This window comes from Gordionus sp. m RMFG-2023, chromosome 1 (genome assembly GCF_954871325.1).
Source record: "Gordionus sp. m RMFG-2023 chromosome 1, tfGorSpeb1-WG-v2, whole genome shotgun sequence".
NCBI classification, from domain to species: domain Eukaryota; kingdom Metazoa; phylum Nematomorpha; class Gordioida; order Chordodea; family Parachordodidae; genus Gordionus; species Gordionus sp. m RMFG-2023.
Window position 1 is genome coordinate 34,453,230 of NC_088775.1, and position 27,416 is coordinate 34,480,645.

The window sequence follows — 27,416 nt, forward strand, 5'->3', positions numbered from 1 at the left end:
GAAAATTTTCTTAAAAAAAAATCCGGACCGGGCCGTGCAAATGGTACCTCTGCAGGTCTCTGGTTTATATATATTTTGAAATAAATATTCATTTAAACTATTTTTCTTCTATTACATAAATTAGGTATTCATATTTTTTAAGCACTTCATACCTATTTAATTTATAACTAAATGGTCTTTGTTTTTAAGGTATTACCAATTAAGGCACCTGCAACCCTGTAATCCAGCTTATAATAAAGACAAATATCTTTGTGAATAATTTTTTTTTTACTATATTTTTCTTGCAAATATTTCATTTTCTTTCTCTTGTAATATCTCATAAAGTTTGATATAAGAATACCTAAAATAAACATGTCAAAATATTAGATTATATTAATAATAACTTAAATGCTAATACAATAATATTATACTTTATCATCATTTTAATCCATTATATGTTAAAATATAAGAACATAAAATTTATAAATAACATTTAAAAATAATATTTAAATAATATTTTAATATCTTTTCCATTATAATTTATATTTTTATTACATAATAATCTGTTATTAAATTTGCTAAAATTTGATTATATTGTTAAAAATTACATAAAATTATTGTAATTATATCTTTAAAAAGACAGATAAGTAAATAAATTTACCTGTTAATTGGCTAGTGATCCTTGTTGGTTTACAAGCTTCATATATTTCAATAGCCTAACTATATTATAATCTCAATCCATAAATTTTGGTAATTTTAAATAATCATTAATAAACTTTTGTCTTGTCTTTCACTGGGGAAACACACAGTGAATTTGCATCCACTGTTTGGCAGTAAAAATTTACCCTACTATCAGGGCCCATTTAATTTAAGAGGGATGATGGTACCTCTTGTGGATAAGCCAGGTCCACTAATTGACTACCTTACTGTCAGGGCCCGTTTAATTTAAGAGGACTGACGGTACCTCTTATGGATAAGCTAGGATCCACTTAGTGACAGTAATTTACATAGATTATTGGTAAGAATAGAGAAATAAGAAAATATATAATTAATAAATAGTATGCTTATCTTTTAAGAGAATTTGTTTCAATAGATTAGTGAATTTTTGATGGTGATCATTATTTATAGGTTTTAAAATGATTATGTAATCCATAATTGTAACAAAATCAAGTATGTTTGATAGTAAATCTAGAAATAAAATTAATTAATGATTATGAAAAATTTAATTAGTTATTCTGATTCGCGTGGTGTATCATTGCATTTGATCATTAATAGTTTCTTAATATTATATATTAATCTTGTATATTTCGCAGACTATCGAATTTATATAAAATTAACGAATGTATAAAATTCTTTTGTAATTTTTTGGATTTGTATTTTGGCACCATATTGAATAATGTAATAATTACTAAAAAAACAAATTCAAATGGATGGATGTCTATGGTTTAGCAATCGCTCTAAATTTACTAATCTTGATTGAAATAATATCTAGACATAATAAATAGTCATAAAACTTTCTCAAATTATAAAATAATGTTAAAACTTTGCTATAAAATTTAATTTATATGTAAATGATTATATATTTTATTAAAAATTAAAATTCTATCATGAAAAATTTTTCATCAAAGTTTTATTTCTTAAATAAAATTATCTAATAATTAATTATTTCAAAAGATTTTTTGCCTATATATGTAAACTAATAAAAGCTATTATTGGGATAATATTTTAACCTTCAGCTGTATTTAATTTTAAAATTGGTTTACCAAGTTTTAGGTGAAAAAATCGGTTAAGCCTAAGCATCAAAGGAGCTCAGCTAGAGGCCCGTCAGCGTTGCATAGTTAATATAAATAAAATAATTATATATAGATAATTTTAATAAATAATAATTGAGGCTAGCTTATCTTACGTAACGCTGATGGACGACTAGCTTAGCTCCTTAGCCTATACCTAATTTTTGATTTTAGTTTCGCGATTTTTCGGCTAAGCACAATTAGTAGGCATAGCATAGATTTATAACCGATTACGCAACACTAGCTATAAGCATTTTAAATCCATCCTTCCCCTTTTTTTAAAAATATTATGTTACTAAACCATTTATTTTACATTATTACCTACTGATCCAATGGAAGAATACGCAATTTTAATGTTTATTTTAATTTACAATCAGACACACGAACCGAATATAGATAGTTAGTAGATTTTCTAAAATTGTTGCTAAACGATATATTTCCTCTCATATATAAATACTTTAAAATTCCCTTTAAATCATGCTCATATGAAAGATTGTTTTGGGAATTAAACTGTTTTAAAACAAAATTCTATCAACAATGAAACAAGAACAATTAAATTCGTTGGCTCTAACTATAGGCGTAGAAAACTTATTTTATCTGGCAATCATTTTTATAAGATATTTTTTACTATTTCAATACATTCATTATATTATAAAATCAACATTTTTTATTACTTTTGTAAAACTTTACTCGAAATATTTTTTAATCTGCAGTCGCAAATATCTAACACTCTACTCTTTGATATTATAATAAATATATTCGTTTGATATAGATTTTTTATATAAATATAAAAAGAGAGGGTAAAATGTCTAAAATTCACAATGTACATGTTGGAATACATATCCGATCAAAGTCGATTTTTTAGATTGAAAAATGGCTCTCAGTAAATGATTTAATTCCGAATCCTCAGAATTTTATGTCACAATACGACAGTTAAAATGGCTCTCAGTAAATGATTTAATTCTGAATTCTCAGAATTTTATGTCACAATACGACAGTTAATGGAGAAATGTAAGTATTTCAATACTCAGTTTGCAACAATATAAAAAAAATGTAATATATTAAAAGGAGAGTCGACCCTGAAAAAACGAGCTGAAGTCTCCCCCCATATAAAATTTAGTTGAGCCCATTGAGATGGTAAAGGCTAGTGACGCTACTGATTAAAGGCGTTATTTATCATGGTACCTTAATATTATGATTTTTGAAATAATTACAGTTGTAATATATGTAAATTTTTTAATCTCACTTTTTTCAATAGAATTAAAAGAATATTCAAATATTTTTAACTAATTTATAAATATTTATTTGAATTATGTCATAATTTGTCATTTTAAATGTATTATATGCACATTGCAATATTATAATATATTTTTATATTTATATCAATATATTTTGTTAAAATACACAACAACGGGAAAAGGGAAGGGAGGGGGTCGAAGCAACTGCTTCTAAAAATTTGAGTAAGGGTACTTTTTTTAAAAAAAAATTCTTTTTTTATTTAATTCTTTTATTGTTTTACTACACCCATCCATAACGAAGTGATTTTTGGTTCATGATATCGGACTCGACTTCGTTATTGCGTTAATACATATTAAATTAAATAATAAGTGGGGGTTCTTATTATTATATTTTAATAAATTTTGGTCGATGTAAGTTACAAATATTTATAAGATGGCTAAAACGGAGGATGTAATTATTACACGTGATCTAGACGTTAAAGAATCTAAGGATTTGTCAGATTCTGAGTATTGCAAATTTATTTAATTAAATATTTTTTACTAATACATTATTTAGTTACTTTTTCTTCTGATGATGATAATTCTGAGACTTATGATTCAAACTTGAAAAACTATTGGTTTATTTTACCTTATCGTCTCCTTTTAAATTTTTCTGCTCTACCTAATTTAACAATTTTATATAAATATTTATTAACCATTCCTACTACCTCATATACTGCCGAAAGGATCATGAGTAAAATTAAATTAATTAAAACAATATACCATGAAAGATCCATTTCTTAATAATTTAACCATTTTATCAATGAAAAAAATTTTATTTAAACATTTAAATATTGATGAAATTATAAATTCTTTCGCTTTCTCTTCCCCTAATTTGTTTAAATTATTAATTTAAAACAGAAACCTGTAGGCACGGCCCTAAGTCCTACCCGTGTAATTATTTTAAATATACCCGGGCCGGGCCTGAAATTTTTTTTAAAATAAATACCCGGGCTGGGACGGGTCTGAAAATTTTTTTAAAAAAAATCCGGGCTGGGCAGTATATTTTAAAACCAAATATTTGAAATCGCCATTATTACTTATAAAAATCAAAAATAAATATAATATATTTTTTAAAAAACCGGGCTGGGCCTGAAAATATAAAATCCGGGGGTCGAAAAAAATGGTACCTCTGCAGGTCTCTGATTTAAAAATAATATTTTTAGAATATATATTTTTTTACATTTTATTTGTATCATGTTAAAAATTGATGCAATAAAAATTATTTTTGTAATTCATGGGTATCAAGACATTTTTTCTAAGGAAGGGGGGTGGTTTTGGGTGGGGGGGGGAGGTACTTTTCAGGGGGGTATTTTGCTTCCGTCTTTCAGAAAGTGTAGGGGCCACCAATACATATTTATATTTTAGATACATAAGTTTGAAGTTTTTTAACTCTTAATAAACTCTAATTAATTAAATTAATTTAAAAAATTTTTTTTAAATATAAATGTATTTTTTTTTTACTTGATATATTTTAATTTGCTTTTTCAACACACTTGTTTTTTTTACTTGCTATATTTCTACTTGCTTTTCCTTTCTTTGTCTTTGTATTATTTTTTCTTACACGAAAACTAATAATTTTTTTAACACCAAAAATAATAATAATTTATTTTTTATTCTTTTCACTTTATATATAAACATCGCGAAAAATAATAATGAAAAAAAACATAAACAATAAAAATATTTTCCAAAATAAATAAAACAACTAATCTACATGAAACGATAAAAAAATATATCTAAAATAAATAAAACAACTAATATACACGAAACATTAAAATAATATTACAATCAATAAATTATCCAAACATATCACGTCATCCCCACAAGTCCTCATCATGCCATCCCATCCGGATCTGGACCCAATAACTACTCCAACTCCGACTCACTAACCCCGCATTAAAGCCAGTCCAGAAGTTCCGGCGTTAAATATTCCTCAAACACTTCCAATTCATCTGCGTTCGCCTCCGCGGTATCGTTATCCTCTTCACTGACTTGTTCGTTGACTTCCGGAGCTCGTTCCTCGACCCCTGCATTGTTTCGCGTCTCCGCTCCTCCTTCATCTCATCCACCTTCGTTCTGCTCATCCTTCGGCCAAGCTACTTCCCCCCAATGGATCCCCGACTTGCCAGTCACTGCCGTGTTGTTCCCTGCTTGTTCATTCTCCCACACCGACTGCTCCCCGTTGGACACTGACCGACTAAATGACACTGGTTGGCTAAATGTCCTCTTCTCCGGCAACAATAGCACCTATGGCGTTCCACCTGAGTCGGTGTTATTTGTCCGAAGCTGCCCATTCTTGCACAGCAATCGGGTCTTCGGTTTGGTCGCACAGTTTCTGCACTTCGAAATCCCTGAAAATTCAACTATATTGCAATCTTATTCATAATTATGGGTATGCTGATATATATATATAGTATATTTGCCCCGGTCCCTCTATTCCCAGTGCCCTGTAATGATGTCCCCAACGAAAAAAATAATTCCTCTTATACTGTATTAAAGCGAACCCCTCCAATTTACCACCCCCTACCCCAAAACTAATCCTAAACTCACTTATTTAATAACTCCATTAATACATATGATCAACATATACTCAAATATTTCAACCAAACTTCTAACTTCCCTATTTCCGACTTATTAAACAAATATACATAACACAATGCATTCAATTATTTCAATAACAATTCCCTTATTTCAACCCAAACTCAAATACTTCAAAAAAAATATAAACTTACTCATTTCAACAAAAGTTCCCCTATTTCAACTTAAACTCAACTCTTTCCAAAAAGAAATTATCGGACTATAAAATAACAACATTTTTTTTTACTTGGGAAGATTTAGGTGAGAAAGAACAAGAGGAGCGGGGGGAAGAAATTGAACAAGAACTGATTCGGACTATGGCGGGAGTATCTAGAGGCGGGCCAGTAACATGGGAAGAGATTAAAAGGGTGACTTTGAAAGATAAGGAACTGAGACGGATCAAAGCGTGCGTGAAGGGACGAAAAACGTGGTGGGATGGAGACAAAACCTATAAATTTGTACAAAAGGAGTTGGCTATAATAGATGAATGTTTGGTGGGAGGAAATCGGAGTGTTATACCGGTCATGTTAAGGGAAGCGGTAATGGCAATGATTCATGCTGGACATCAAGGAATGGAAAGAATGAAACAATGGGGATGGGAATATGTTTGGTGGCCAGGAATGAACAGAGACATTGAAAATATAAGTCGAACTTGTGTTAGATGTAATGCTTGGGCTCCGATGCCACGAAAAGATAAGGAAAGTGTGTGGCCGAAGGCAACGAAGCCTTGAGAGCGCATCCACTTGGATTTCTTTGACTTTGAGAATAATATATATATATTGGTGGTAGATGCTTTTTCAAAATGGGTAGAGTATAAGGAAGTGGTTGTTATAAAAGTATTAAAAAAATTTATGGGCTAAATTTGGGGTCGCTATGACAGTAGTGTCGGATGGGGGCCCTGCTTTTATTAGTAGACAATTTAAAGTCTTTTGTGCAGAAACCGGATCGAAACACATTTTAGCGCCGCCGTATCATCCGAGTTCAAATGGGCAAGCGGAGAGGATGGTAGCGGTGGTCAAGAACTGGTTGAGAAAGTCAAAGGACGGAGGCAGAGAGATGTGGGTGGCAGTGGCGTATTATAACAACATGAGAAAGGGGGAGTAGCCGTCGCCAGCGGAGAATATTTTAGGGCGAAGAACTCGAATTTGGTTGGAATCAATAAAACCGGCGGGTCAGGAAGAGAAACTGTTCGAAGTATAGAATGAATCAGAATTCGTGGTGGGACAAGCTATATGGGCAAGAAAGTATGGAAGCAACAAAAAATGGGAGCCCAGGGTGATTTTGAAAAATCTTGGAAGCAGGGTAAATAGGGTGGAGTTTGCCGACGGGAGACAGGGAGTGAGACACAGGAATCAGCTTCGCAGGCGGATTGACCTGGAAAAATTGAGAGGGTTCGCCAGAGGAGATCAAGGGGTCAATATGTAAAGTATATGAGTCGGGGTTGAATAAAAAAAAATAGGAAAAAATCAAAAAAAAATCATCTTCATTATTTGGCCTATCTTAAGGAGGTTATCTTAAATAACAACAAAGAATAGATTGTCCCTGTTGTGCCTGGGAAACTTCGTAAAAAAATTTTTTTTTATTGCAATTAATGCGGGGAAACTTTGTAAAAAAATAAAATAATTATTGCCATTAATGAATATACCTCTTAGTAAAATAGTTTGGCTTAATTGACGACTCGCATGAGTTACTTAATAAAATTGACGGTTTAAATAGTAAGAGTTAATCATTATTTTTGTTGTTATTTTTGTTGAATAATTGTAATATTAAAAAATCTTAGTTTGGGAGATGAATTTAAATAAAAAATATTTTTTTGGTGAAGGACAAAGATACTTTAAGTTAAATAAGTTGTGAGATGTTCGCGACAGGTGGGAGGGGGGATTAAATTAAAAAGGTTGGAAAGAAAAAATTAATAAAAAAAAATGTTGATTAAGTTAAGAAAAGTGTCAAGATAAAAGTTGCAAGGGAAAAGGTTAGGGGAGTAATAAATCAAAAGATTGAAAAATTTTTTTGGGAAAAGTTAAGTTAGAGTAAAGTCGAAAGTAAAATTGAAAAAAAAGGAATGATATGCCAAAATTTTGGGTTTTGGGAAAAAGAAGAAGAGTTAAAAGGAGTCATAAATCAAGTTGAATAAGTAAATTGGTGGCAAAAGAAGAAAGTTAAATTGAAATTAGATTGGAATTAAATAAAGATGACTAGAGATTTTGAGTGAGAAAAAGTATAAAAAGGGGGAAAGGAAGAGTTGGAATTACAAAAGTTTTTTATTGCAAAAATCCAAGCAAGTTAATAAATTCGTAAAAAAAAATGTTATGTTATTTTATAGTCCAATAATTTCTTTTTGGAAAGAGTTGAGTTTAAGTTGAAATAGGGGAACTTTTGTTGAAATGAGTAAGTTTATATTTTTTTTTGAAGTATTTGAGTTTGGATTGAAATAAGGGAATTGTTATTGAAATAATTTAATGCATTGTGTTATATATATTATAAGTCGGAAATAAGGAAGTTAGAAGTTTGGTTGAAATATTTGAGTATATGTTGATCATATGTATTAATGGAGTTATTATCAGTAAGTGAGTTTAGTATTAGTTTTGGGGTAGGGGGTGGTAAATTGGAGGGGTTCGCTTTTAATAAAGTATAAAAGGAATTATTTTTTTCGTTGGGGACATCATTGCAGGGCAGTGGGAATAGAGGGACCGGGGCAAATATAGTATATATATATATCAGCATACCCATAATTATGAATAAGAATGCAATATAGTTGGATTTTCCGGGATTTCAAAGTGCTTATAACTGTGCGACCAAACCAACGTCCCGATTCCTGGGCAAGAATGAGCTTCGGACAAATAACGCCGACTCAAATGGAACGCCATAGGCCGGAGAAGAGGACATTTAGCCAATCAGTGTCGCCATTTAGCTGCCAGTGTTCAACGTGGGAGCAGTCGGTGTGGGAGAATAAACAAGCAGGGAACAACACGGCAGTGACTGGCGAGTCGGAGATCCATTGGGGGGAAGTAGCTTGCCGAAGGATGAGCAGAGCGAAGGTGGATGGGATGAAGGAGGAGCGGAGACGCGAAACAATGCAGGGGTCGAGGAACGAGGGAAGTCAACGAACAAGTCAGTGAAGAGGATAACGATACCGCGGATGCAAACGCAGAAGAATTGGGAGTTTTGGAGGAATATTTAACGCCGGAATTTCTGGACTGGCTTCAATGCGGCGTTAGTGAGTTGGAGTCGTTATTGAGGCCAGATCCCGATGGGCCGGCGTGATGAATACTTGTGGGGGCGACGTGATGTGTTTGGATAATTTATTGATTGTAATATTATTTTATTGTTTCGTGTATATTAGTTGTTTTATTTATTTTAGATAATATTTTTATTGTTTATGCTTTTTTTATTATTATTTTTTTGCGATGTTTAACAGAGACCTGCAGGCTCGGTCCTAAGCCCGACCTGGCCGTATTTTAATTTTTTATATATATCTAGGACGGGCCGGGCCTAAAAATTTTTTTTATAATATATCCGAGCCGGACCGGGCCTAAGATTGTTGAACCCGGGCCGGGCCTTAATATTTTTTATAAAAATTTATACATTATGAGTTAATTGTTATAAGATTATATTATATTATAGTTATGATTAATATAATATTGGGTGATGGTTAACACTACACCCACAGATCGATCAAATTATTGTTTTCCTGTCAATTAAATTACGCATTAAGAATTGTTGCTCAAAATCCAAAGTAACTATTTAATTAATTTATTTAATTCAACATCTAAATCTTTAGCTTACATATTACTCCATTTTAAATAATCAAATTTACTCAAAATCCAAAGTAACTAATTAATTTATTTATTTAATTCAACATCTAAATCTTTAGCTTACATATTACTCCAATTTAAACAATCAAATAAACTCAAAATCCAAAGTAACTAATTAATTTATTTAATTCAACATCTAAATCTTTAGCTTTCATTCCATTTTAAACAATCAAATTTACTCAAAATCCAAAGTAACTAATTAATTTATTTATTTAATTCCACATCTAAATCTTTAGCTTACATATTACTCCATTTTAAACTATCAAATTTGCTCAAAATCCAAAGTAATTAATTAATTTATTTTATTCAACATCTAAATCTTTAACTTACATATTACTCCATTTTATACAATCAAATTTACTCAAAATCCAAAGTAACTAATTAATTAATTTATTTAATTCAACATCTAAATCTTTAGCTTACATATTACTCCATTTTAAACAATCAAATTTACTCTAAATCCAAATTAACTAATTAATTAATTTATTTAATTCAACATCTAAATCTTACATATTACTCCATTTTAAACAATCAAATTTACTCAAAATCCAAAGTAACTAATTAATTCATTTATTTAATTCAACATCTAAATCTTTAGCTTACATATTACTCCATTTTAAACAATCAAATTTACTCAAAATCCAAAGTAATTAATTTATTTAATTCAACATCTAAATCTTTAGCTTACATATTACTCCATTTTAAACAATCAAATTTACTCAAAATCCAAAGTAACTAATTAATTTATTTAATTCAACATCTAAATCTTTAGCTTACATATTACTCCATTTTAAACAATCAAATTTACTCAAAATCCAAAGTAACTAATTAATTTATTTAATTCAACATCTAAATCTTTAGCTTACATATTACTCCATTTTAAACAATCAAATTTACTCAAAATCCAAAGTAACTAATTAATTTATTTAATTCAACATCTAAATCTTTAACTTACATATTACTCCATTTTAAACAATCAAATTTTCTCAAAATCCAAAGTAATTTATTTATTTAAATCAACATCTAAATCTTTGGCTTATATATTATTTCATAGATTATGGCACTAAAAAATACAAATGGTATAATCAATAAAATTAAAAATAATGTATAATCTTTTAGAACTAATAATCTAAAAAGCGATATTTGGACAAAATTTCATATCATTGTAGATGAAAATAAAAAATATTGGATATGTACAATGTAAGAATTGTACCAATTTATTATCTTATAATTATAATCATGATACATCTCATTTAAGAAGACATAAATGTGATAGTAAATCCATGAAAATTAATAAAAAAATTTTTACACCTGAAAAATGGACCTATAAATCTACTCTAATATATTTGAAAGAAAAATTTATAGATCATTCTTTAACTCTTTGCGCAAAAGATATTAGACCTTTCGAAATGATAGCTGGGAATGGGTTTCTTGAATTCAGCCAGGCTCTAATCGATGTAGGGGCAAAGTATGGTAAAATAGATGTCAAATCATTGATTTCACATCCCACCACTCAGAGTTGGGCAGTACCGCGAATACTTGTATCTAAGATACAAGATCCTTTTGTATCTTGTACTCAGTATCTTTTTGACATTTCTAATAAGATACTTGTATCTGTATCTAAGATCCTTTATTCTGAAAAGAATCTTGTATCTTTTTCATTTTCTTGACTAAAGATACAGATACAGATTCTTTTTAATATTCATGTTTAAAATTTTACATATCACAGTATATATTTTATTTTCTTCGAAAATTTTGTATTAATTTCCATATTTCTGCTATATTTTAATATATTGACAGCTAAATTTTTCTGTAAAATAAACAACTCATATTAAGGTAGAAAGATAAAAAATAACACCAAAACGAAATAAGTATAGATTATATTTTATATATAAATGTACCTCGATAGAATATCATTACCAATTTTATGCAATATTTTTATATTGTAGGATGATTACCACTCATGGTGTGAAATTTATTTATAGAAAAAGTTCCCCTGAATTATATCCCAATCTTGAAATTTGGAAATTTTTTTAAAAAAAAAGTTAAAAAAGACAATTTACAGGCTAGATGTAAAACCTGTATAAACAAAAAAATGATAAATTAAGCACAATTTTGTTAAACATAATAAAGTATATTATTTATGTGTAATTAAAAGGGGGCATCATAGGTTATCTTAAATTCAAGTTTACAATATTGTCTACCTTTATTAAAAGCTGCCTAGATGGTATGGGCAAAAGATTTTAAGAAAATATTTTCCTATGATTCGAATATAATGTGGCTTTTTTGATATCAAAATCACATCCATATTTTAAGAACTTATCGATTGAGTCGGATTATAAAAAAGATAATTTCAAAATTTCTTAATAAGAGAAGCCCTGAATAAAAATAACACCAAAACGAAATAAGTATAGATTATATTTTATATATAAATGTACCTCGATAGAATATCATTACCAATTTTATGCAATATTTTTATATTGTAGGATGATTACCACTCATGGTGTGAAATTTATTTATAGAAAAAGTTCCCCTGAATTATATCCCAATCTTGAATAATCAAGATCAAACGATGTTTATTTTTCTTTTAGTGAAACAAATGATGCTGAGTTCAATGATACAAATAATATTGAGCTGGAGGTTTTAAATTATATTAAGTCGAGAATATATTATAAATGCTTAATTATTATCCTTCCATTAAGGAAATATGTAATACTGTAATACCTTCAACAGCTCCATTTAGGGTTATTTAGTTTTGGTACAATGTTAAGTACGCCGAAACGGCAAAGGTCTGATGATAAATTATTTGAAAAATTTGATTGTCTTATAATGAATGTATCTTAAATACTCTGCAAATTAATATTTCAATTCAACTCCAATTGGTAAAATGCCTGATTTTTATAATTAACTCGTCATTAAATGTTTTATAAATTATTGTAAATATTCATTCTTGTTATATGTGTATGTTATGTTCTTCACAAATAAATAGTAAAAATTGTATTTTATAAGCTATTCTAATTTAATTGGTAATGATAATTTAAAAGTATCTTGTATTTAAGATACTCTAATTAAGTAAAAGATACAAGAATCTTTTATCTTGTATCTTTTTGATATTTTGAAAAAGATACTAGTATCTGTATCTAAGATTCATTTTTTCACAAAGAATCTGTATCTGTATCTAGATTCTTTTTCAAGAGGACCTGCCCAACTCTGCCACCACTCTATCACGCCACATTAAGGAAAAATGTGAGAAAATAAGAAACATTTTTGTTGACACTATTACACCAGTAATAAAAAATCGATTTATGGCTGCTTCCACTGATATATGGTGCGATGACCATAAAAAGAACTCGTTTATAACGGTTAACATGCACTATATATCAGATGACTGGAAGTTAGTAAGAGAAACCTATTTACTGCTAAATTTAAAGAAGTGTCAAAGACTAGCAAGGTAGTTAAGGATGAACTATTAAAAAATCTTCACAATTTTAATTTTAACACTAAAGATTTTATTAATATAATATTTGTTACAGATCAAGGTAGAAATATTATAAAAGCATTGGAGTTAAATGAACGATTAAATTGTTTTTGTCATATATTAAACACAATTTTAAGAAATTCATTTAACTTGAAATATTTTGAACATTGGCATACGCAGCGGAGGGCCCCCCCCCCCCCCCAAAACCAAAAAATGCAGATGCAGGATATATTTTTCAAAAATATTATTGTTTATATTAATTTATATTTGTTAATATTTATTCGTATCTCATATTAAATATATATTTAATTATATTTATTATCACATTTATCTACTAAGTTATTTTATCAATTAATTTCTATTTCAAGTTTTCCGGCGTAATATTTACTTATTATTTTCAAATTTTTTAGTGGCGTAATATTTATCTACCATTTTCAAATTTATAGTCAAATAATAATTATTTCTGAAACTTCTTGTCCAACAGGAAAAAAGAAATTGCAACCTGGTCCAACGAGATAGAGTCTCTGCCATCAAGCAGTAACAGCTTTTAAGTAGTTAGAAGAGCCAATTATTTGCTATAACTGAAATATCACAATGGCCTGAAAGAAATATTTCCTCAGAAGCAAGAAAATTATTGGATTCAATGCCTATTCCAAATTTTATTTCTCATTAGAATGTATTATTTAATTATACAACTATTTTAAGTATTACTTTTCAAAAACATGACATTGACTTGATTAAGAAGATGAGAATAGCGGAGAGCATTTTATCAGAACTCAAGGAAATAAGGGCTAATGTTGATGAAGAATTTTATATTTTATTGTTGAGTCAAAGCAGAGCTATACGTGTTTAATATTTGTCTCTCTCGACTTGTAGCAAGGCAAGCTCATCGTTAAAACATTAATATAGGATCAGTAGAAGAGTATATCTTAAATACAGATACATTTGTAACCCAAATAAATGAATTTTTAATTCATCATGCAGCACCTACTAATCTGCAAATATTAATTCCACAAAAGCCTTCCCAACCTTTTTCTGATGGTGATAGAAAAAAAAAATTTGTTAGATTTTTATTATGAAGATGTTAAAGTATCTTATGATACCTTACTAGCTGAAAAACTATGTTTATAAGATTAACTATGGTTGATATAGTCCCAAAAAATGCTATTAATGCTCTGCATTATTTCAAACACATTTTAGATTAAATTCCCAATGTATTAAAGAGGTTTATATTCTTTCCATTAGTAAACTAATGACAATGAGAGAACATTCTCTTTTTTAAGAAGAATAACAGACTGCAGAAGTACGATTTGCGGGGCACGGCCCGGATTTTTTTAAAACATTTTTTACGGCCCTGGCCTAGGTTTTTTTTAAAAAAAATTCAGGTCCGGCCCGGCTTTTTTTAAAGTAAAATTTTCAGGCCAGACCCGGATTTTTTAAAAATAAATTATATTTATTTTTGATTTTTATAGCTAATAACGATTTCAAATATAGGCTGTTTTAAAAAATACAGCCCGGATTGGGTGTTTTTTTAAAATAATTCAGGCCCGGCTTGGGTGTTTTTTTTAAAAAATTTCTACCCCGGCCCGGGTATATTTAAAAAGGATCTTTTGAATATTCATAGGCATTTGACGACAAGCAAGGATGAGATAATTGAAAAATTAGCTCAATCACAACGAAGATTGGATTTTACATTGTAAATATATAACATACAAAATACAATTATTCCTAAGAAACATTTTGTGTAAAGGCTCAAAAAATTCAAATTTCTATTTTGGGTCATTTAAGTGATTCTTTACATATAATTTTTTTATAATTCACATTAATTTAAAATTGTGTATTAGAAATAGTTATTAGTCCTAATTAATTTATGCTTGATATTTTTAGAAAACAATAATATTTCTTAAAAAATTCCCCCCCCCCCAGACCAAATTCCTGCGTACGCGCCTGGTATTGTAACATGATTAAAATATATCTAATAAAATAGTGTTTGAATTTTTGGAGTGGAACCACCTTTTTTAATATGTGTCCCTATTTACTTCAGATGATATAGTCAGAAATATATATAGAAGAGCGAGGACTTTAAATTTCATAAATTCCGTTCATAATTTTTGACAGCAATTAGTAAAAACTGAATAAACCTTCGTAAGCACATAAAACCCTGTCACTTAAGTACTGAGACAGTTCAAATATAATTTTGCTTATTCCTTTAACTCCCGCTCCCATCGATGCATTTTTTTAAATATTTTATGTGGGATAATTATTAAAATGATTTATAACATAAATAGCCACTTATAAGTTGGGTCTTGGTATTATTTACCACTAGATAAAATATCTTAAAACTGTTTTTTATTTGAAATATACATTTTTTTATAGTTAAATTGCAAAAAAATAGGAAGTCAGCGATTTGTGGACGACATACAATGCATGTTAGAAGGAAATTTAAAAGGTGCCCTTGTTTGGAAAATATTATGGTCCGTTGTCAACCCTATAATTTTATGCGTATGTCTGATATTTATAATAATATATTAAATTCTACATAATTTATAAAAAATATTCTCTTATTCTGTTTGCATGCCATACCTTTGGTAAAAAATTGGAAAGATTAACATAATGTGTATGTTAATATATATCTTTTTAAAACTAAATTACTCCCTAAATAGAAAAACCGATTATATAATTATTCATCATTCCTTTGTATCATAATTTAAACCAAATATTTTAACCTAAATTTTTTTTTATTTAAAAATATATTAGACTATTATAGTTTCGAATATACTGTATCATGTACCTATTAAATATGGAAATTACATATATCCTCAATGGTCTATTAGAATGGGCTGGGCCATCAGTTGTTTTAGCCTGATCCCCATTCCAATTTACGCTATTTGTTACCTATATTGCTTTCCTGGCGAAACTTTTATAAAAGTATTAAAACATATTTTCTGTTTATATTTTTTGCCATTATTATTTGCATGCATTAAAAAACGAAATGAATTATAAGAATTACTTAAGTATGCTCTTCAGAGCAAAATAATTATTAAATATTAACGGCTATCTTGTGATAATATAGACAAAACAAATTTAAGATTAAATATTCGAATTATTTTACATAAATAGCTATTATTCTGTTTGTCGTATTCATACGAATCGGATAATTTATTGATATCAGAAAGTGGATTTTATCAAGCATAGAGAATGGTTAGAATTCAAAAATTGAATGAGAAACAAAGAAAATTTACTGTCCATCAGAGAACCATAGGACTAGATCTAGAATTCAGTCCAGGGTCTAAGAATAAAAAATTTACACAAGACGGGGGAATCATATAATGGAATATTTAACATTCATTAGTTTCTCATACTTTCAATTTCCTTTTGTAAAATGACACAATATTAAAAATTTATAATCAAAATTTTATCTCAGAAGGGCTTACAAATATAAATTCTTATGTAAGTAAGTTGATCTCTTGATAAATTGGGTACCATATTAAGCAACATTATATGTATTGCAACGATTTAATAATTTTTACATAATTTGATAAGTTATATATTTTTACATTTGCTATTATAACACATTAAAGCGTCTTAAAATGTCTCTTCGGCCATCAGAATGGGATTCGATTCGTAGCGCAAAAGCCAGACCTGTTATAAGATTCGAATTGCTGCCGAAAGAGGTGTATCGTGACATAAATAAAATACTTTTATACTTTAATGAACTTATATTTAGATTCAATAATCATACTTTAAATTTCTAAAATGATTACCTTAATGTTTTAAACTTATATAACTTCCATTCTATAAACTTTAACCAAAATTTTGAAGGTTTTATTTAAATTTTATACTCTTCGAAGATTGCGATATATACATTGTCAATAATTTTATAGTGTTAACCTTTTTTATTGTTTGTTTTACCGATGCTTTCAAATTATATATATTTATAAAAGTTATTATGACGTTGTTTATAATTCTTATATGTCATCACAAAGGGGAATAAAAATTAAATCAATAGATGGTGTTCAATTTATTTTATTAATCAGCTGTTTCATACAAATATTGTATAATTTGTATTTAATTTGCCAGTGGCGTAACTTGTCTTTTTCTGGTAGCTATTTATCATGTTAGAAAGAAATAGGGAATGATAAAAGTATTCATAATTATTTCAAAAAAAACTGACACGAAGAATAAAGTTTATTTAATTCTATTGAATTATAATAGCTGCTAACCCGTCAAGAATGACCGGTGAATCAGACATTTTCCTTCATATGATGATAGATAAATCAGAAATTTAACTTTTATCTACAATTTTTTACCTCTTTCCGAAAAAATTTAATATTGATTTTGCCTACTTTATTTTTTATTGCATACTTTACTGACTATTTATTAATGTTCTTCAAAACCTGCATATTACTATAATAGAATATAAATTACTATTTTTATGTCTAAAAACTATAATATTAGGCCATACTATGCAAAAATTTAGTCGTGACATTCCGCTTGAGACATTTTTATATTATGCATAATGACTCATTATTACCACTCACATCATCCTGAAACCAGAGCTCCCATTAGTCAGCATCGCTGTTCGCTCATCATAGCGTGAAAGTGGGAGATGGATTTTAGGAGAGCAAAGAAAGGGAAAAAGAAGGAAGAAATAAAAAATAGAAAAGCAAAGATATGAAGGAAGAATTCTAAAAATTATATAATAAGCAGACTTGGTTATAAATTTTCAACCCATTTGTAGCTACATTGGCATATCTCCATATAAATTTTTTATTGCCAAATCCCCTAGATCTGAATTTCTCATCTCTAAATGTATAATCAGTATTTATAAATTGTCAGGAATTTTTTTATAGTATTTCATATATTCCTTTTTTCCAACAATGTTAAGGGGAATGAAACAGGTGACCTAGCTCATGTTGATGTAGCAATTTCATAATATCTAAAAAAAAATTTATCTTTATGTCCGATTCGCCTTCATTTTTTTTACCTTTTATTTGAATTTATGATCTAAAAAATTTATTATTGCTAGATGAGAGTTATGCATACCTTATTGTCCATTTTGAAGAAATATTTATTTTGGGAAAAAGCCTTGAAAATATTAATTTATATAAAATTGAAATAAGGAATAGTAGTGACGATGCCAAATTATATTTAAAAAAATTTTTTTGATTAAAAAACATATGTATGGCCTTACAAAACCCTCGTCTAGCAAAATTAAACTTATAGGTCATAAATTACAAATATATAAAAATGCATTTAATAATATTTTTAAATTGTGCACATAAATATATTTTCAGATATTATGAAATCGATATATTGAAAAGGTATATTCACATAAATGGTCTGCAATTTTTTTTTTGTATATAAATTTATTGAATTCTAATATTTCATAGAAGTAATCCATAATATATAGTGTTTTTAATTTAACTACTCCCCAAGATTATAAATAGTTGTTTATTTTGGTTCAACAACAAATATTAAAAAATTCTAAATAAATTTATTGCTTAAAATAATTTTGTGAATCAATGGTATTGCACTTTTAATTGAGATTGATTTTTTTATATATATTTAAATTTGTATTGATATTTTATATAACTTTAATTGGTATTATTTGACAATAACCTATTTCGATTATTTTAGCCTGTAACCTTGTTTTTGTTTAAATTGCTTTTGTAATATATATATACCTCATTGTTAGTTAGTTTTTTTATTAGTTAGATAATATAATAGAAAATACGTTTTATTAATATAATGAATTTTTAGTACCGAATCATATAACATGCACAAAATTATAATATAAAATAATTTAAGAAATAGTCTTAAATAATTAACTTATAGCTTAACAATTAATATATACTCATATAAAAAAAAATTAATGGTGGTAAGCAAGGATTTATATATTGCTTTACATGAGATAAAATTTCCTTCGCAATCTTGAACTGATATATCCATAGATTTTAAAGAGGGAAAAAATATTAATCAATAACTTCATTTAATGTTAAATTATTATTGTTTATCTTTGTATTTGAGTAGTTCCAACTAATTATGCACATGTGATTTACATTTTTTTATATCAATGAACCTATTTCTTTTTAATGTTTTCATATGACGCAAATGGTTATTTATTTTAGAAAAAATTGGTGATCCCAATAATGATAAATATGAATAATGCCATTCAAATGAAAACATTAAAATTAAATGTCCTAACCAGAACGCATAGCATATTATTGTGCTCTAAATCATATCTGAAACTAATAAATATCTGAATTAATAATTTTTTGAAAAGAATTGGGAAACATTGTAGCAAACTTTGAAACTATGAATCGGATATCATAGAAACTATTAATTTTTCTTTCCGAGTATAAAGAAAAAGTTGAATTTTTTTTTAGAAAAAGGACCAGTATTGAATTTGGCATTACTTTTTAGAAGTGAAAGAGAAGCGCATTTAATATGATATTATCGGAATAACTCGGATTATTTCACTTAAAGAAAATATGTTAAAAAAAACTTACTTTACAATTTTCTATTGCAATATTTTAATTTACTTTTTATTTTAAAACTAGGTGCTGGCTTCTCTTCTAAGCAAGACCTCAAAATTAGAAATTATAATTATAATTGAGCAATATTACACATCGTCAAAATTTATTATTAAACATCTTAAACTTAAGAAATATAATTATATTAAATTACTAAATATAGAGATTGAAAATTAAAATAAATTATCAAATAAAATTATTTGACAAGGTGATAAATAGTGTTTGAACGGCTCAATTTTTAAAAACGGCTAACCCAATATTTAAGCAAAAAAAATATTAAGCAGGCCTAAAGATTTCGCTCATATAAGGCAAAGGCAGAAAGGTTTGCAACATCTATTAACGTAATACCGAGGCTTGCGTTATATTTTTGGATATAAAATTGGGTTAACCGTTTTTAAAAATGAGTTACAAACAAACTCAACTTAGTTGTTAGTTATAAGTCATAAATAAACATTCTACAAGCACAAAATGTGATTCCACTTTAAGTGATTTAGAACAAGGATGCCATACACAAGTGATGTTCTAAATTTTTAGAGAAAATCTTTGTGTTCCGGCACTGGCACGAGTTTTCTCTACTGCTGGATTGACTTTGAATTTAAGAAAATATAAAGATAATCTTCGGCAAATTTAAATTATCTTTATAAATGCTATAAAATTACAAAATTGAGTTTGAATTTATAATAATTAGTGTTCTTTTTAATAAAGATGTTAAATATACCGATATTCTTTAGTTTACTTTTTTGTTTAAATTTAATTTAGCTTTTCTTAAAAAAACTCAATTGTCAATTTAAAAATTATATATTATAAAAAATTTATGTCATGCGCCGATTTACGCAGCCTATGTTGACATATAAAAAATGCGAGCCGCAAGCTGCCGATTAGATTTTCAAAACTATGCGCCGGCCACCGAGAGTTTTGACGGCCCACATGTCTAAATATATATAAAAATTGAAATATTATAAGAATTCTCGTTGCTCATGACCAGTAAACTTAACCATTTTTATCCCATTATCGATAGAACATTCATTCTAATACGTTTAGGAGCAATGAAAATGATAGTTCATCAAAATGTATTAGGAATAGATAATTATATTGCATGTTATGTAAATTAAAAAACATTAATTTTAGAGTTTCAAGAAGAGAATACATAGAAATACATTGTTTTTGAGAATTTTTCCCTAATTTAATACAAATATTTTTGCCATTAATAATTCAGTTTAAGAGGAAAAAATTTATAATGGTCTATTAATGGAAACATATTTTTATCAAGCATAAAAATATGTGATATGGGATTAAATCCGTCTAATGCTTGTATATATCACCTTACAAAATTTCTATTATCATAAAATGCCTTCGTTTTATAACGATATTGGAATTATAAATATCATTTAAATCAAAAAAATAAATATGTTTCAAAGATATTTTTTTACAATTATTTGAACATATTAGGCTATTAAATTGAGATGAAAATATAACAACTTGGTCTTATAATTAGGAAAAGTGCATCACTTCGTATCTCATTAAATGATTCAAGGATTTTATTAGGGCAAATTGCAAAACTCAGGTCGGCTATTTATTTATGAAGAGTAATTTACACTCCATCAATGAAATTCAATAAATATTTTAAAAAATAGAAAGGTTAATAATTGTTTCGAAAGATAATAAATTAGCTTAAGGTCCTCTAGCCTAAGCTTATTTGGATTTGGCTCTTTATAAAATTTGTAATAACTTCAAAGACATTCTGATTGCTTTATGGTTTTTATTCATATAAATAATATAATGGTATTCTATAATTACAAGATGCAAAAATGTGCCCCAATAGAAATTTCTATTTCAAGATTTTCATCATCCAATTTAAAAAGAATATCAACTGTTTATTTTTCGACAGTGAAACCCTTCAAAATCAAAATGTATAGCAAATTCCTAAAAATGATAAATGAATATTTAAATGGCATTTTTGGGTTTTTTTTAAATTAATTTTGTTATACCATGATTGGTAATCAAATAATTCACAAATCAATTGCCTAAACATATTTTATATTTGGATGAAATAATCCTCGCAATACTGTTGATACTTATTTAATAAAAGAATTTTATGAAAAGATTGATATTTTAAAAAAAAATACAACTTTTAGACAAGAAAAATTAAAATAAATTCTTTCTGGAAATTTAACAATTAAAAATAATAACAATATAAACACGTAAAAATTTTGTTGATATTCTGCCTCTTTTTAACACATCACGATGGTGGAATGGAACATCAATATTTGGCCTGGGAACAAAGATTAAAATGTCTTCTCTCCCTTAATTAAACATTTTAAAGGTAAAAATATAGCAAAAATATTATGAGTATTTGAATCATTTGATAGTGGTATTGAGAATGGGGGGGGGGGGGGGGTATTTAAAACATTAAATCAAGGTTAGATATTTCTTAAAAAAATCCGCAAGATGGATTTTTTTAAAGTGCTTATTAGAAATCAACGTGGCCCGTGGCAGAAATTTTAGAAAAGATTTTTTGGCTCGACTAGTATCGAAAAATAATTTTGTACAAGTTGTCCGGCCAAACTGTTAATTTCTTATGAAGGAAAACGACATATATTTATTTAATTTTAAGCTTTTATAAGTGTTCGCAGACCCGACTCATAAAGCATTTTTCACAAGTTTTCCGGCCCACTAATCTTTTACCTCGGGCTTTCCATATTTTTTTTAAAAAAGACTTTTTTACCATTTAAATATAAGACATTAAGAGTTGCAACTACATAAAAAGTTTGATAAGAAAAATATGAAGATCAATATAAAGAAATATTTTAAAAGACTCTAAATAAAATAGGATTCTAGCAAAATAGCGGGAAAAAAAATTATGTTCATTGAATATTTTTCCCTCATAAACAGGAAAATAATTTTTCGAAAAAGCTTTCCAAGCAAACATTTAAAACCAGATAAAAAATTTCCAATTTTTTTTAGATCTTTAAAAAAATTGAAAACCATTAGATAGGAAATTTTTTTAGAAAAACCGATATCTGTGTAACATTAACTCTAAATTACCTGCCAAGCTTTCTCCTCCCTAATTTCGATGGAATGAATAAAACGATTATTATAAACGAGCCCCAAACTATATTTCTCAAATAATACTCCCTAAGTTAACTGTCAAGTCTTATCTCATTCCCAGTTTCGGTAAAATCAGGCAGGCCTATTATTATAAATTATTTCTAAACCATATTTATTCTAGCCCGTCAATTATAATATATTGAATATTGTGCTGATCTTTCTAAGAAATATTTTCGTATTACATCATTATCACTATAAAATTTACTTAAGTAAAATTAATTTTTTGATTATTCAAAATTTTGAAATTTTTATCAATTTATATAGTTTTTTAGCATTTAAGAAAATGGAGATTTATTTTGTGGAAAAATTTTTTGAATTTAATTTTCGGGAAAATCAAAAATAAATAAACTTTAAGGAAAATCCCAGCAACCTTTTATTTTATCAAGCCTGCTCGCCGTAAAAATTTATACGATTCATTTCTTTGTTGTAGAAAGTAGTGCTGAGGTATGTGAAGCATTTCGGATACTTAGAATGGAGGGCACGGGTTATATTGGCCCTTATATCCTCCACCTGGAACCAGCCATTTTTTAAAGTGGGGTAGGCCGGAATTGGTTGAGCGTCGATGAGTGATTGAATCTCTTCGTCTACTATGTCGCAAAAGCGGTAGTTCATGGTGGAGAATGGTGGTTTAGCCGAAGGAAAATTTCGGCATGGGAACTCCAGGTTTTCAGGCTGAGAAATAGGGGTTAATTATTTATACGATTTAAGAGATATATCATTTCGATGTATCGTGATATACTGCACCCCGTGCGCCTAAGTTGTAGATACATCCATATTTTAAGATTGAAAATGTTTAAAATTGTAATTTAAAAAATATATTATTTAAATATCATTTTTATCAAAAAATTAATTATAATATAAAATTTATCAGTGTGCGTAACGGGAAATAGAACTTTGGAACCCTCAAAAACGGAAGAGGTATAAATCCATATAACAGGATCCTTTGAAAGTTTATAGGAGTCAGAAAAGAAACCCATTTTAAATTTATGATTTCATTTTTGGTAATGATGTATAGCGTTGAATTATTGATTTTATTATGTGTTTTATTAAAATATTAGATATTGTCGTAATTATATCCTTATATATAAAAAAATTATCGCTTTTGAATAGCACCTATGGTCTAGTCGGTTGAATTGGTGTATCACTTATCCTATATGGTATAAAGGATTTCGGAAGCGATCGCGTGATTCCGTTAATGTAATATTAAAAATAAGTGGATTTTAATACGCTATATATAATTACCCAAAATTTATATGAACATAACAATATATAAGCATTAATTAAAACAGAAAAAAAAATATATTTTAAAAAAGACTAAAATAAAAGACTCAAAATATTATAAACGATGGATAATATGCTACATAGAAACGTGATTTAATAAGGGCAAATTTCCAAACCAATGTTCTGTCGAATATAGAAATATAATTTAAGATTGCCCGTAAAGAATGGCAATTTTTTAAAATAAAAATTTACTCAGAATGTGTGAGGCCAGCTATAAAATAAATTATTTTAATTCGAGTCCTGTAAAGCCGTGGCCCGAAAAAAGATTGTTATATTACCTTCCAGTATATAAATTATAATATGTGTTTGTGTTATTATGAATTTACTATTATATTGTATGGTCATTGTTTCGTATTATATTTATAAAAATAATATTGAACAACACTTGCTTACATTAATTTTCTTTTCCTTGTCCTATATTTGTTTTATTTTATTGTTTCTTAACTCAGGTCCCAATTTTAACTAATGAGCTAATGCTATAATTAATGAATCCTGATCTAAATGTGCCCAGCAAAAAAAGTTTAATACGTTTAATAATTGTAATCGGATGTAAGTGTATTAAGAAAATCAATTAAGCAGGAGATCAACGATATGTTAACTTTGTTAGTTAAACTTTCAAATATAATATGATTTTTTTTAAATGGATTTTTAATATAGCATACGTATAAATAATCAATAATAATTCATAATGATAAAACTGAATGTCAATCATCTGAAATTACTTTCGAGTGATATTCACCCTTATTTCATTAAACAAGTCATCTAATTCCATGACCAAGTTACACCCCATTCCATTGAACTTTGGACTCCATTTATCGCAACAGTTCTGTCACATGCAGAATTGGCCGCCCACGTCCCTTGTGTATTTTATGATTAAGCCCCGACCCTTCTCATCCTTTTTGGTATTCTAACTGCAAATGATTCTGGGCCGCACATGTATAGCAACATCTAAGAATAACGTTCCTGTTTATAAACCTACTACTCAAGTCCTTCCGCCTTAGGGTCTTCCAATTGTTGGACCGTCACTATTGACAAATTGCGCTCCAATCGGGATTATTGCTTTATTAGCATCTTTTACCTGGATTGGCGATGGTTCGTACCACCATCGTGCTGATAATCCAGGACGTTCAAAATCTTATTGAAAGTATATAACGCAAATAACGCTGAGCCTAGATAGGACTATTTGTAATATGGATGCCCCAAGTGCATGCGAGGGTCTGGTTGAATCAAAGATCCAAACCGAACCTGAACGGCCAAATTTTTTATCACCTGTATCTCTAAAAAGGTCTGTTGAACCTACTGATATTTCAACTGTTTTAAAATTGTCATAATTTTGATTGGCCAGTATTTCGATATTTTTTATTCCACTCCATGAAAGTGCAATCTACAGAAGTTAGCGTATCTGTTCTCAACTATAAAAAAAATTTTTCTCCTTATACATATATAGAAGACAATCTTGAAAATATTTTAATTGTATGATTATATTTGTTTGTGCATTAATATTAAATTAAACGTTAATCGCTTTAAGTTTATGTTTTAAAGATAAAATTAGAAAAAATTTGCTTCTCTAAATATAATTCTAAAATGTTTATATACGAAAAAGTTCGAACAGATTTTAAAGATAATCTTGAATAACAGAATTTGAAACAGGAACAAGATTCTGAAACCATAGGAAACGCGTCAAATCTATCAACTTAAATGAGAACCGATATATTTAAACTTTTATAAACCGAAACCATATTTTTAAAAATATTCAGAACTTTAATCCAGATTCCAAACTTTATTTGATATTTAATTAAAAATAATATTTATTATTTAATCTCTTATGTAAAAAAAAATACATTTTTAAAAGGATAGAAAAATCGATCAGTAATAAAAGGATCTCGATCCTCCATCATATTTAAGAGTGGACAATCCAGAGAATTTGCTCAAATTAGGATCACGATCCTTTTAACAACCTTATATTTAATATTAAATATATTCTATTTTAATTAATTTTGAAAATAAAAATGATATTTAAGATAAAAAAAATCTTTCAATTTTAAACATTTGAAAATTTGGCGGTGGACAAACTGGGGTGAATACAAGTGATATGCTGTATATATATTTAAGTAGAAAATGATGAAAACGACAAAAAATCAATAAATTTCCATTCTGAAGAAAAATCCACAGCTATAAAAATCTGAGTATCAATTGTGATAATTCATTTTAGTAATATTTATATAATGAATTCAAATTTAATATTTTCCCTTACCTTGCACGTCGAAAGGTTGAAGTCTTTGTTTGATATATCTGTTTTAAGTTTTTTTTAAAGATTGTATTCAATTTATTATTTATAAAGGGTTATTTATAGTTGAAATTATAATACGCCAACCAAATAAATTGTATTAAAAAATTAAATTTATACTAAAAATATACCTATAAACCCCAAAATCAGATCGTTTTATAACGAAAATGACGGTTTAAATTTACATCCATCTATGATTAAAATGAACATAATCTTAAAATACCAGTAAATATTAAAGATGCTCCATTACAACAATGGTAATTAAATTACTAAATTCACCACGAATATATGTGCTCATTATTAATGGATTCGATAGAAATTCTAAAATTTGCACTTACATTTTTTTATAAATTAAATTTAAAATAATTTAATTTGATACAAATATAAAATATTGGTATAAAATTTACTATTAGAAATTAGATTGGTCAAAACAATGTACTGATATTTGCGGCTTTGTGGATGGATTCTAGGGTCATACCCTAATTTAACCCACATGTTTTTCCAGGGTCCGTTCATAAAATGGTAGGCCACCATGGAAAGATAGGCACGGAACATGTGAATGTTAATATTGGTATGGAGCAATAGGAATTTTTTGGACCACACCGGGGTCAATTCGAACATCTGTAAAGTAAAAAATAAATTCATAAATTTAAGTATACAATTATGGTTGATATTAAAATTGAAATCCTAAAAAAATCAAATGGTATTTATTTTTTATATTATTAATAGAATATAATATACGTATGATAAAACAATGTTTTCAAAAAAAAAATAACAAAAATTAAATCTTAGAACGTTTAATGTAACATTAGTAATCAAAAATAGTATTGTTAAACGGCCCATTTTTACAAATGGCTAACCCAAAATTTTAGCCAAAAAATATTAGCAAATTTGAAGATTTTACTCATAGATGGCAGATGAAGCTTGCGTAATATTATTTTGGCTAAAATATTAATTTAAAATCGGATAAATCAAGCCATTTAACAACACTAATCAAAAACATTAAAAAAACTGAGAAATATATTTTATATTATAATAGTGTAGCCATTAAATTCGCAATTTTTGAAAATTTCCGTAAGCAAAATTAAATTATTATAATTTTCATGCGAATAGAATATTAGGCACTACGTAAGATATAAGTTACATAAAACTCTCCTTTTTTTAAATGGAAGGTATTATCCATATTAAAATATAGTATTTTGGGGTTTTATATATCATTATAGTATAAAGTTCTCGTCTAATATTTTTTATCGGTATTATCACCAGCCAAAATATACAAGACTTCGAA

At 27.8% G+C, this 27,416-nt stretch overlaps 1 protein-coding gene across 1 annotated transcript in view; it reads left to right on the plus strand.

The window, feature by feature from the left end:
• LOC135924573 (sodium- and chloride-dependent glycine transporter 2-like) overlaps positions 1-16,652 on the plus strand; it is a 31,523-nt gene extending 14,871 nt beyond the window's left edge. Inside the window, exons 7-10 of the mRNA XM_065459649.1 lie at positions 15,312-15,418; positions 15,674-15,844; positions 16,498-16,590; positions 16,644-16,652. Of these exons, the coding sequence (XP_065315721.1) occupies positions 15,312-15,418; positions 15,674-15,844; positions 16,498-16,590; positions 16,644-16,652 (380 nt within the window). The remainder of the gene's footprint in view (positions 1-15,311; positions 15,419-15,673; positions 15,845-16,497; positions 16,591-16,643) is intronic.
• The last annotated feature ends 10,764 nt before the right edge of the window (positions 16,653-27,416 follow it).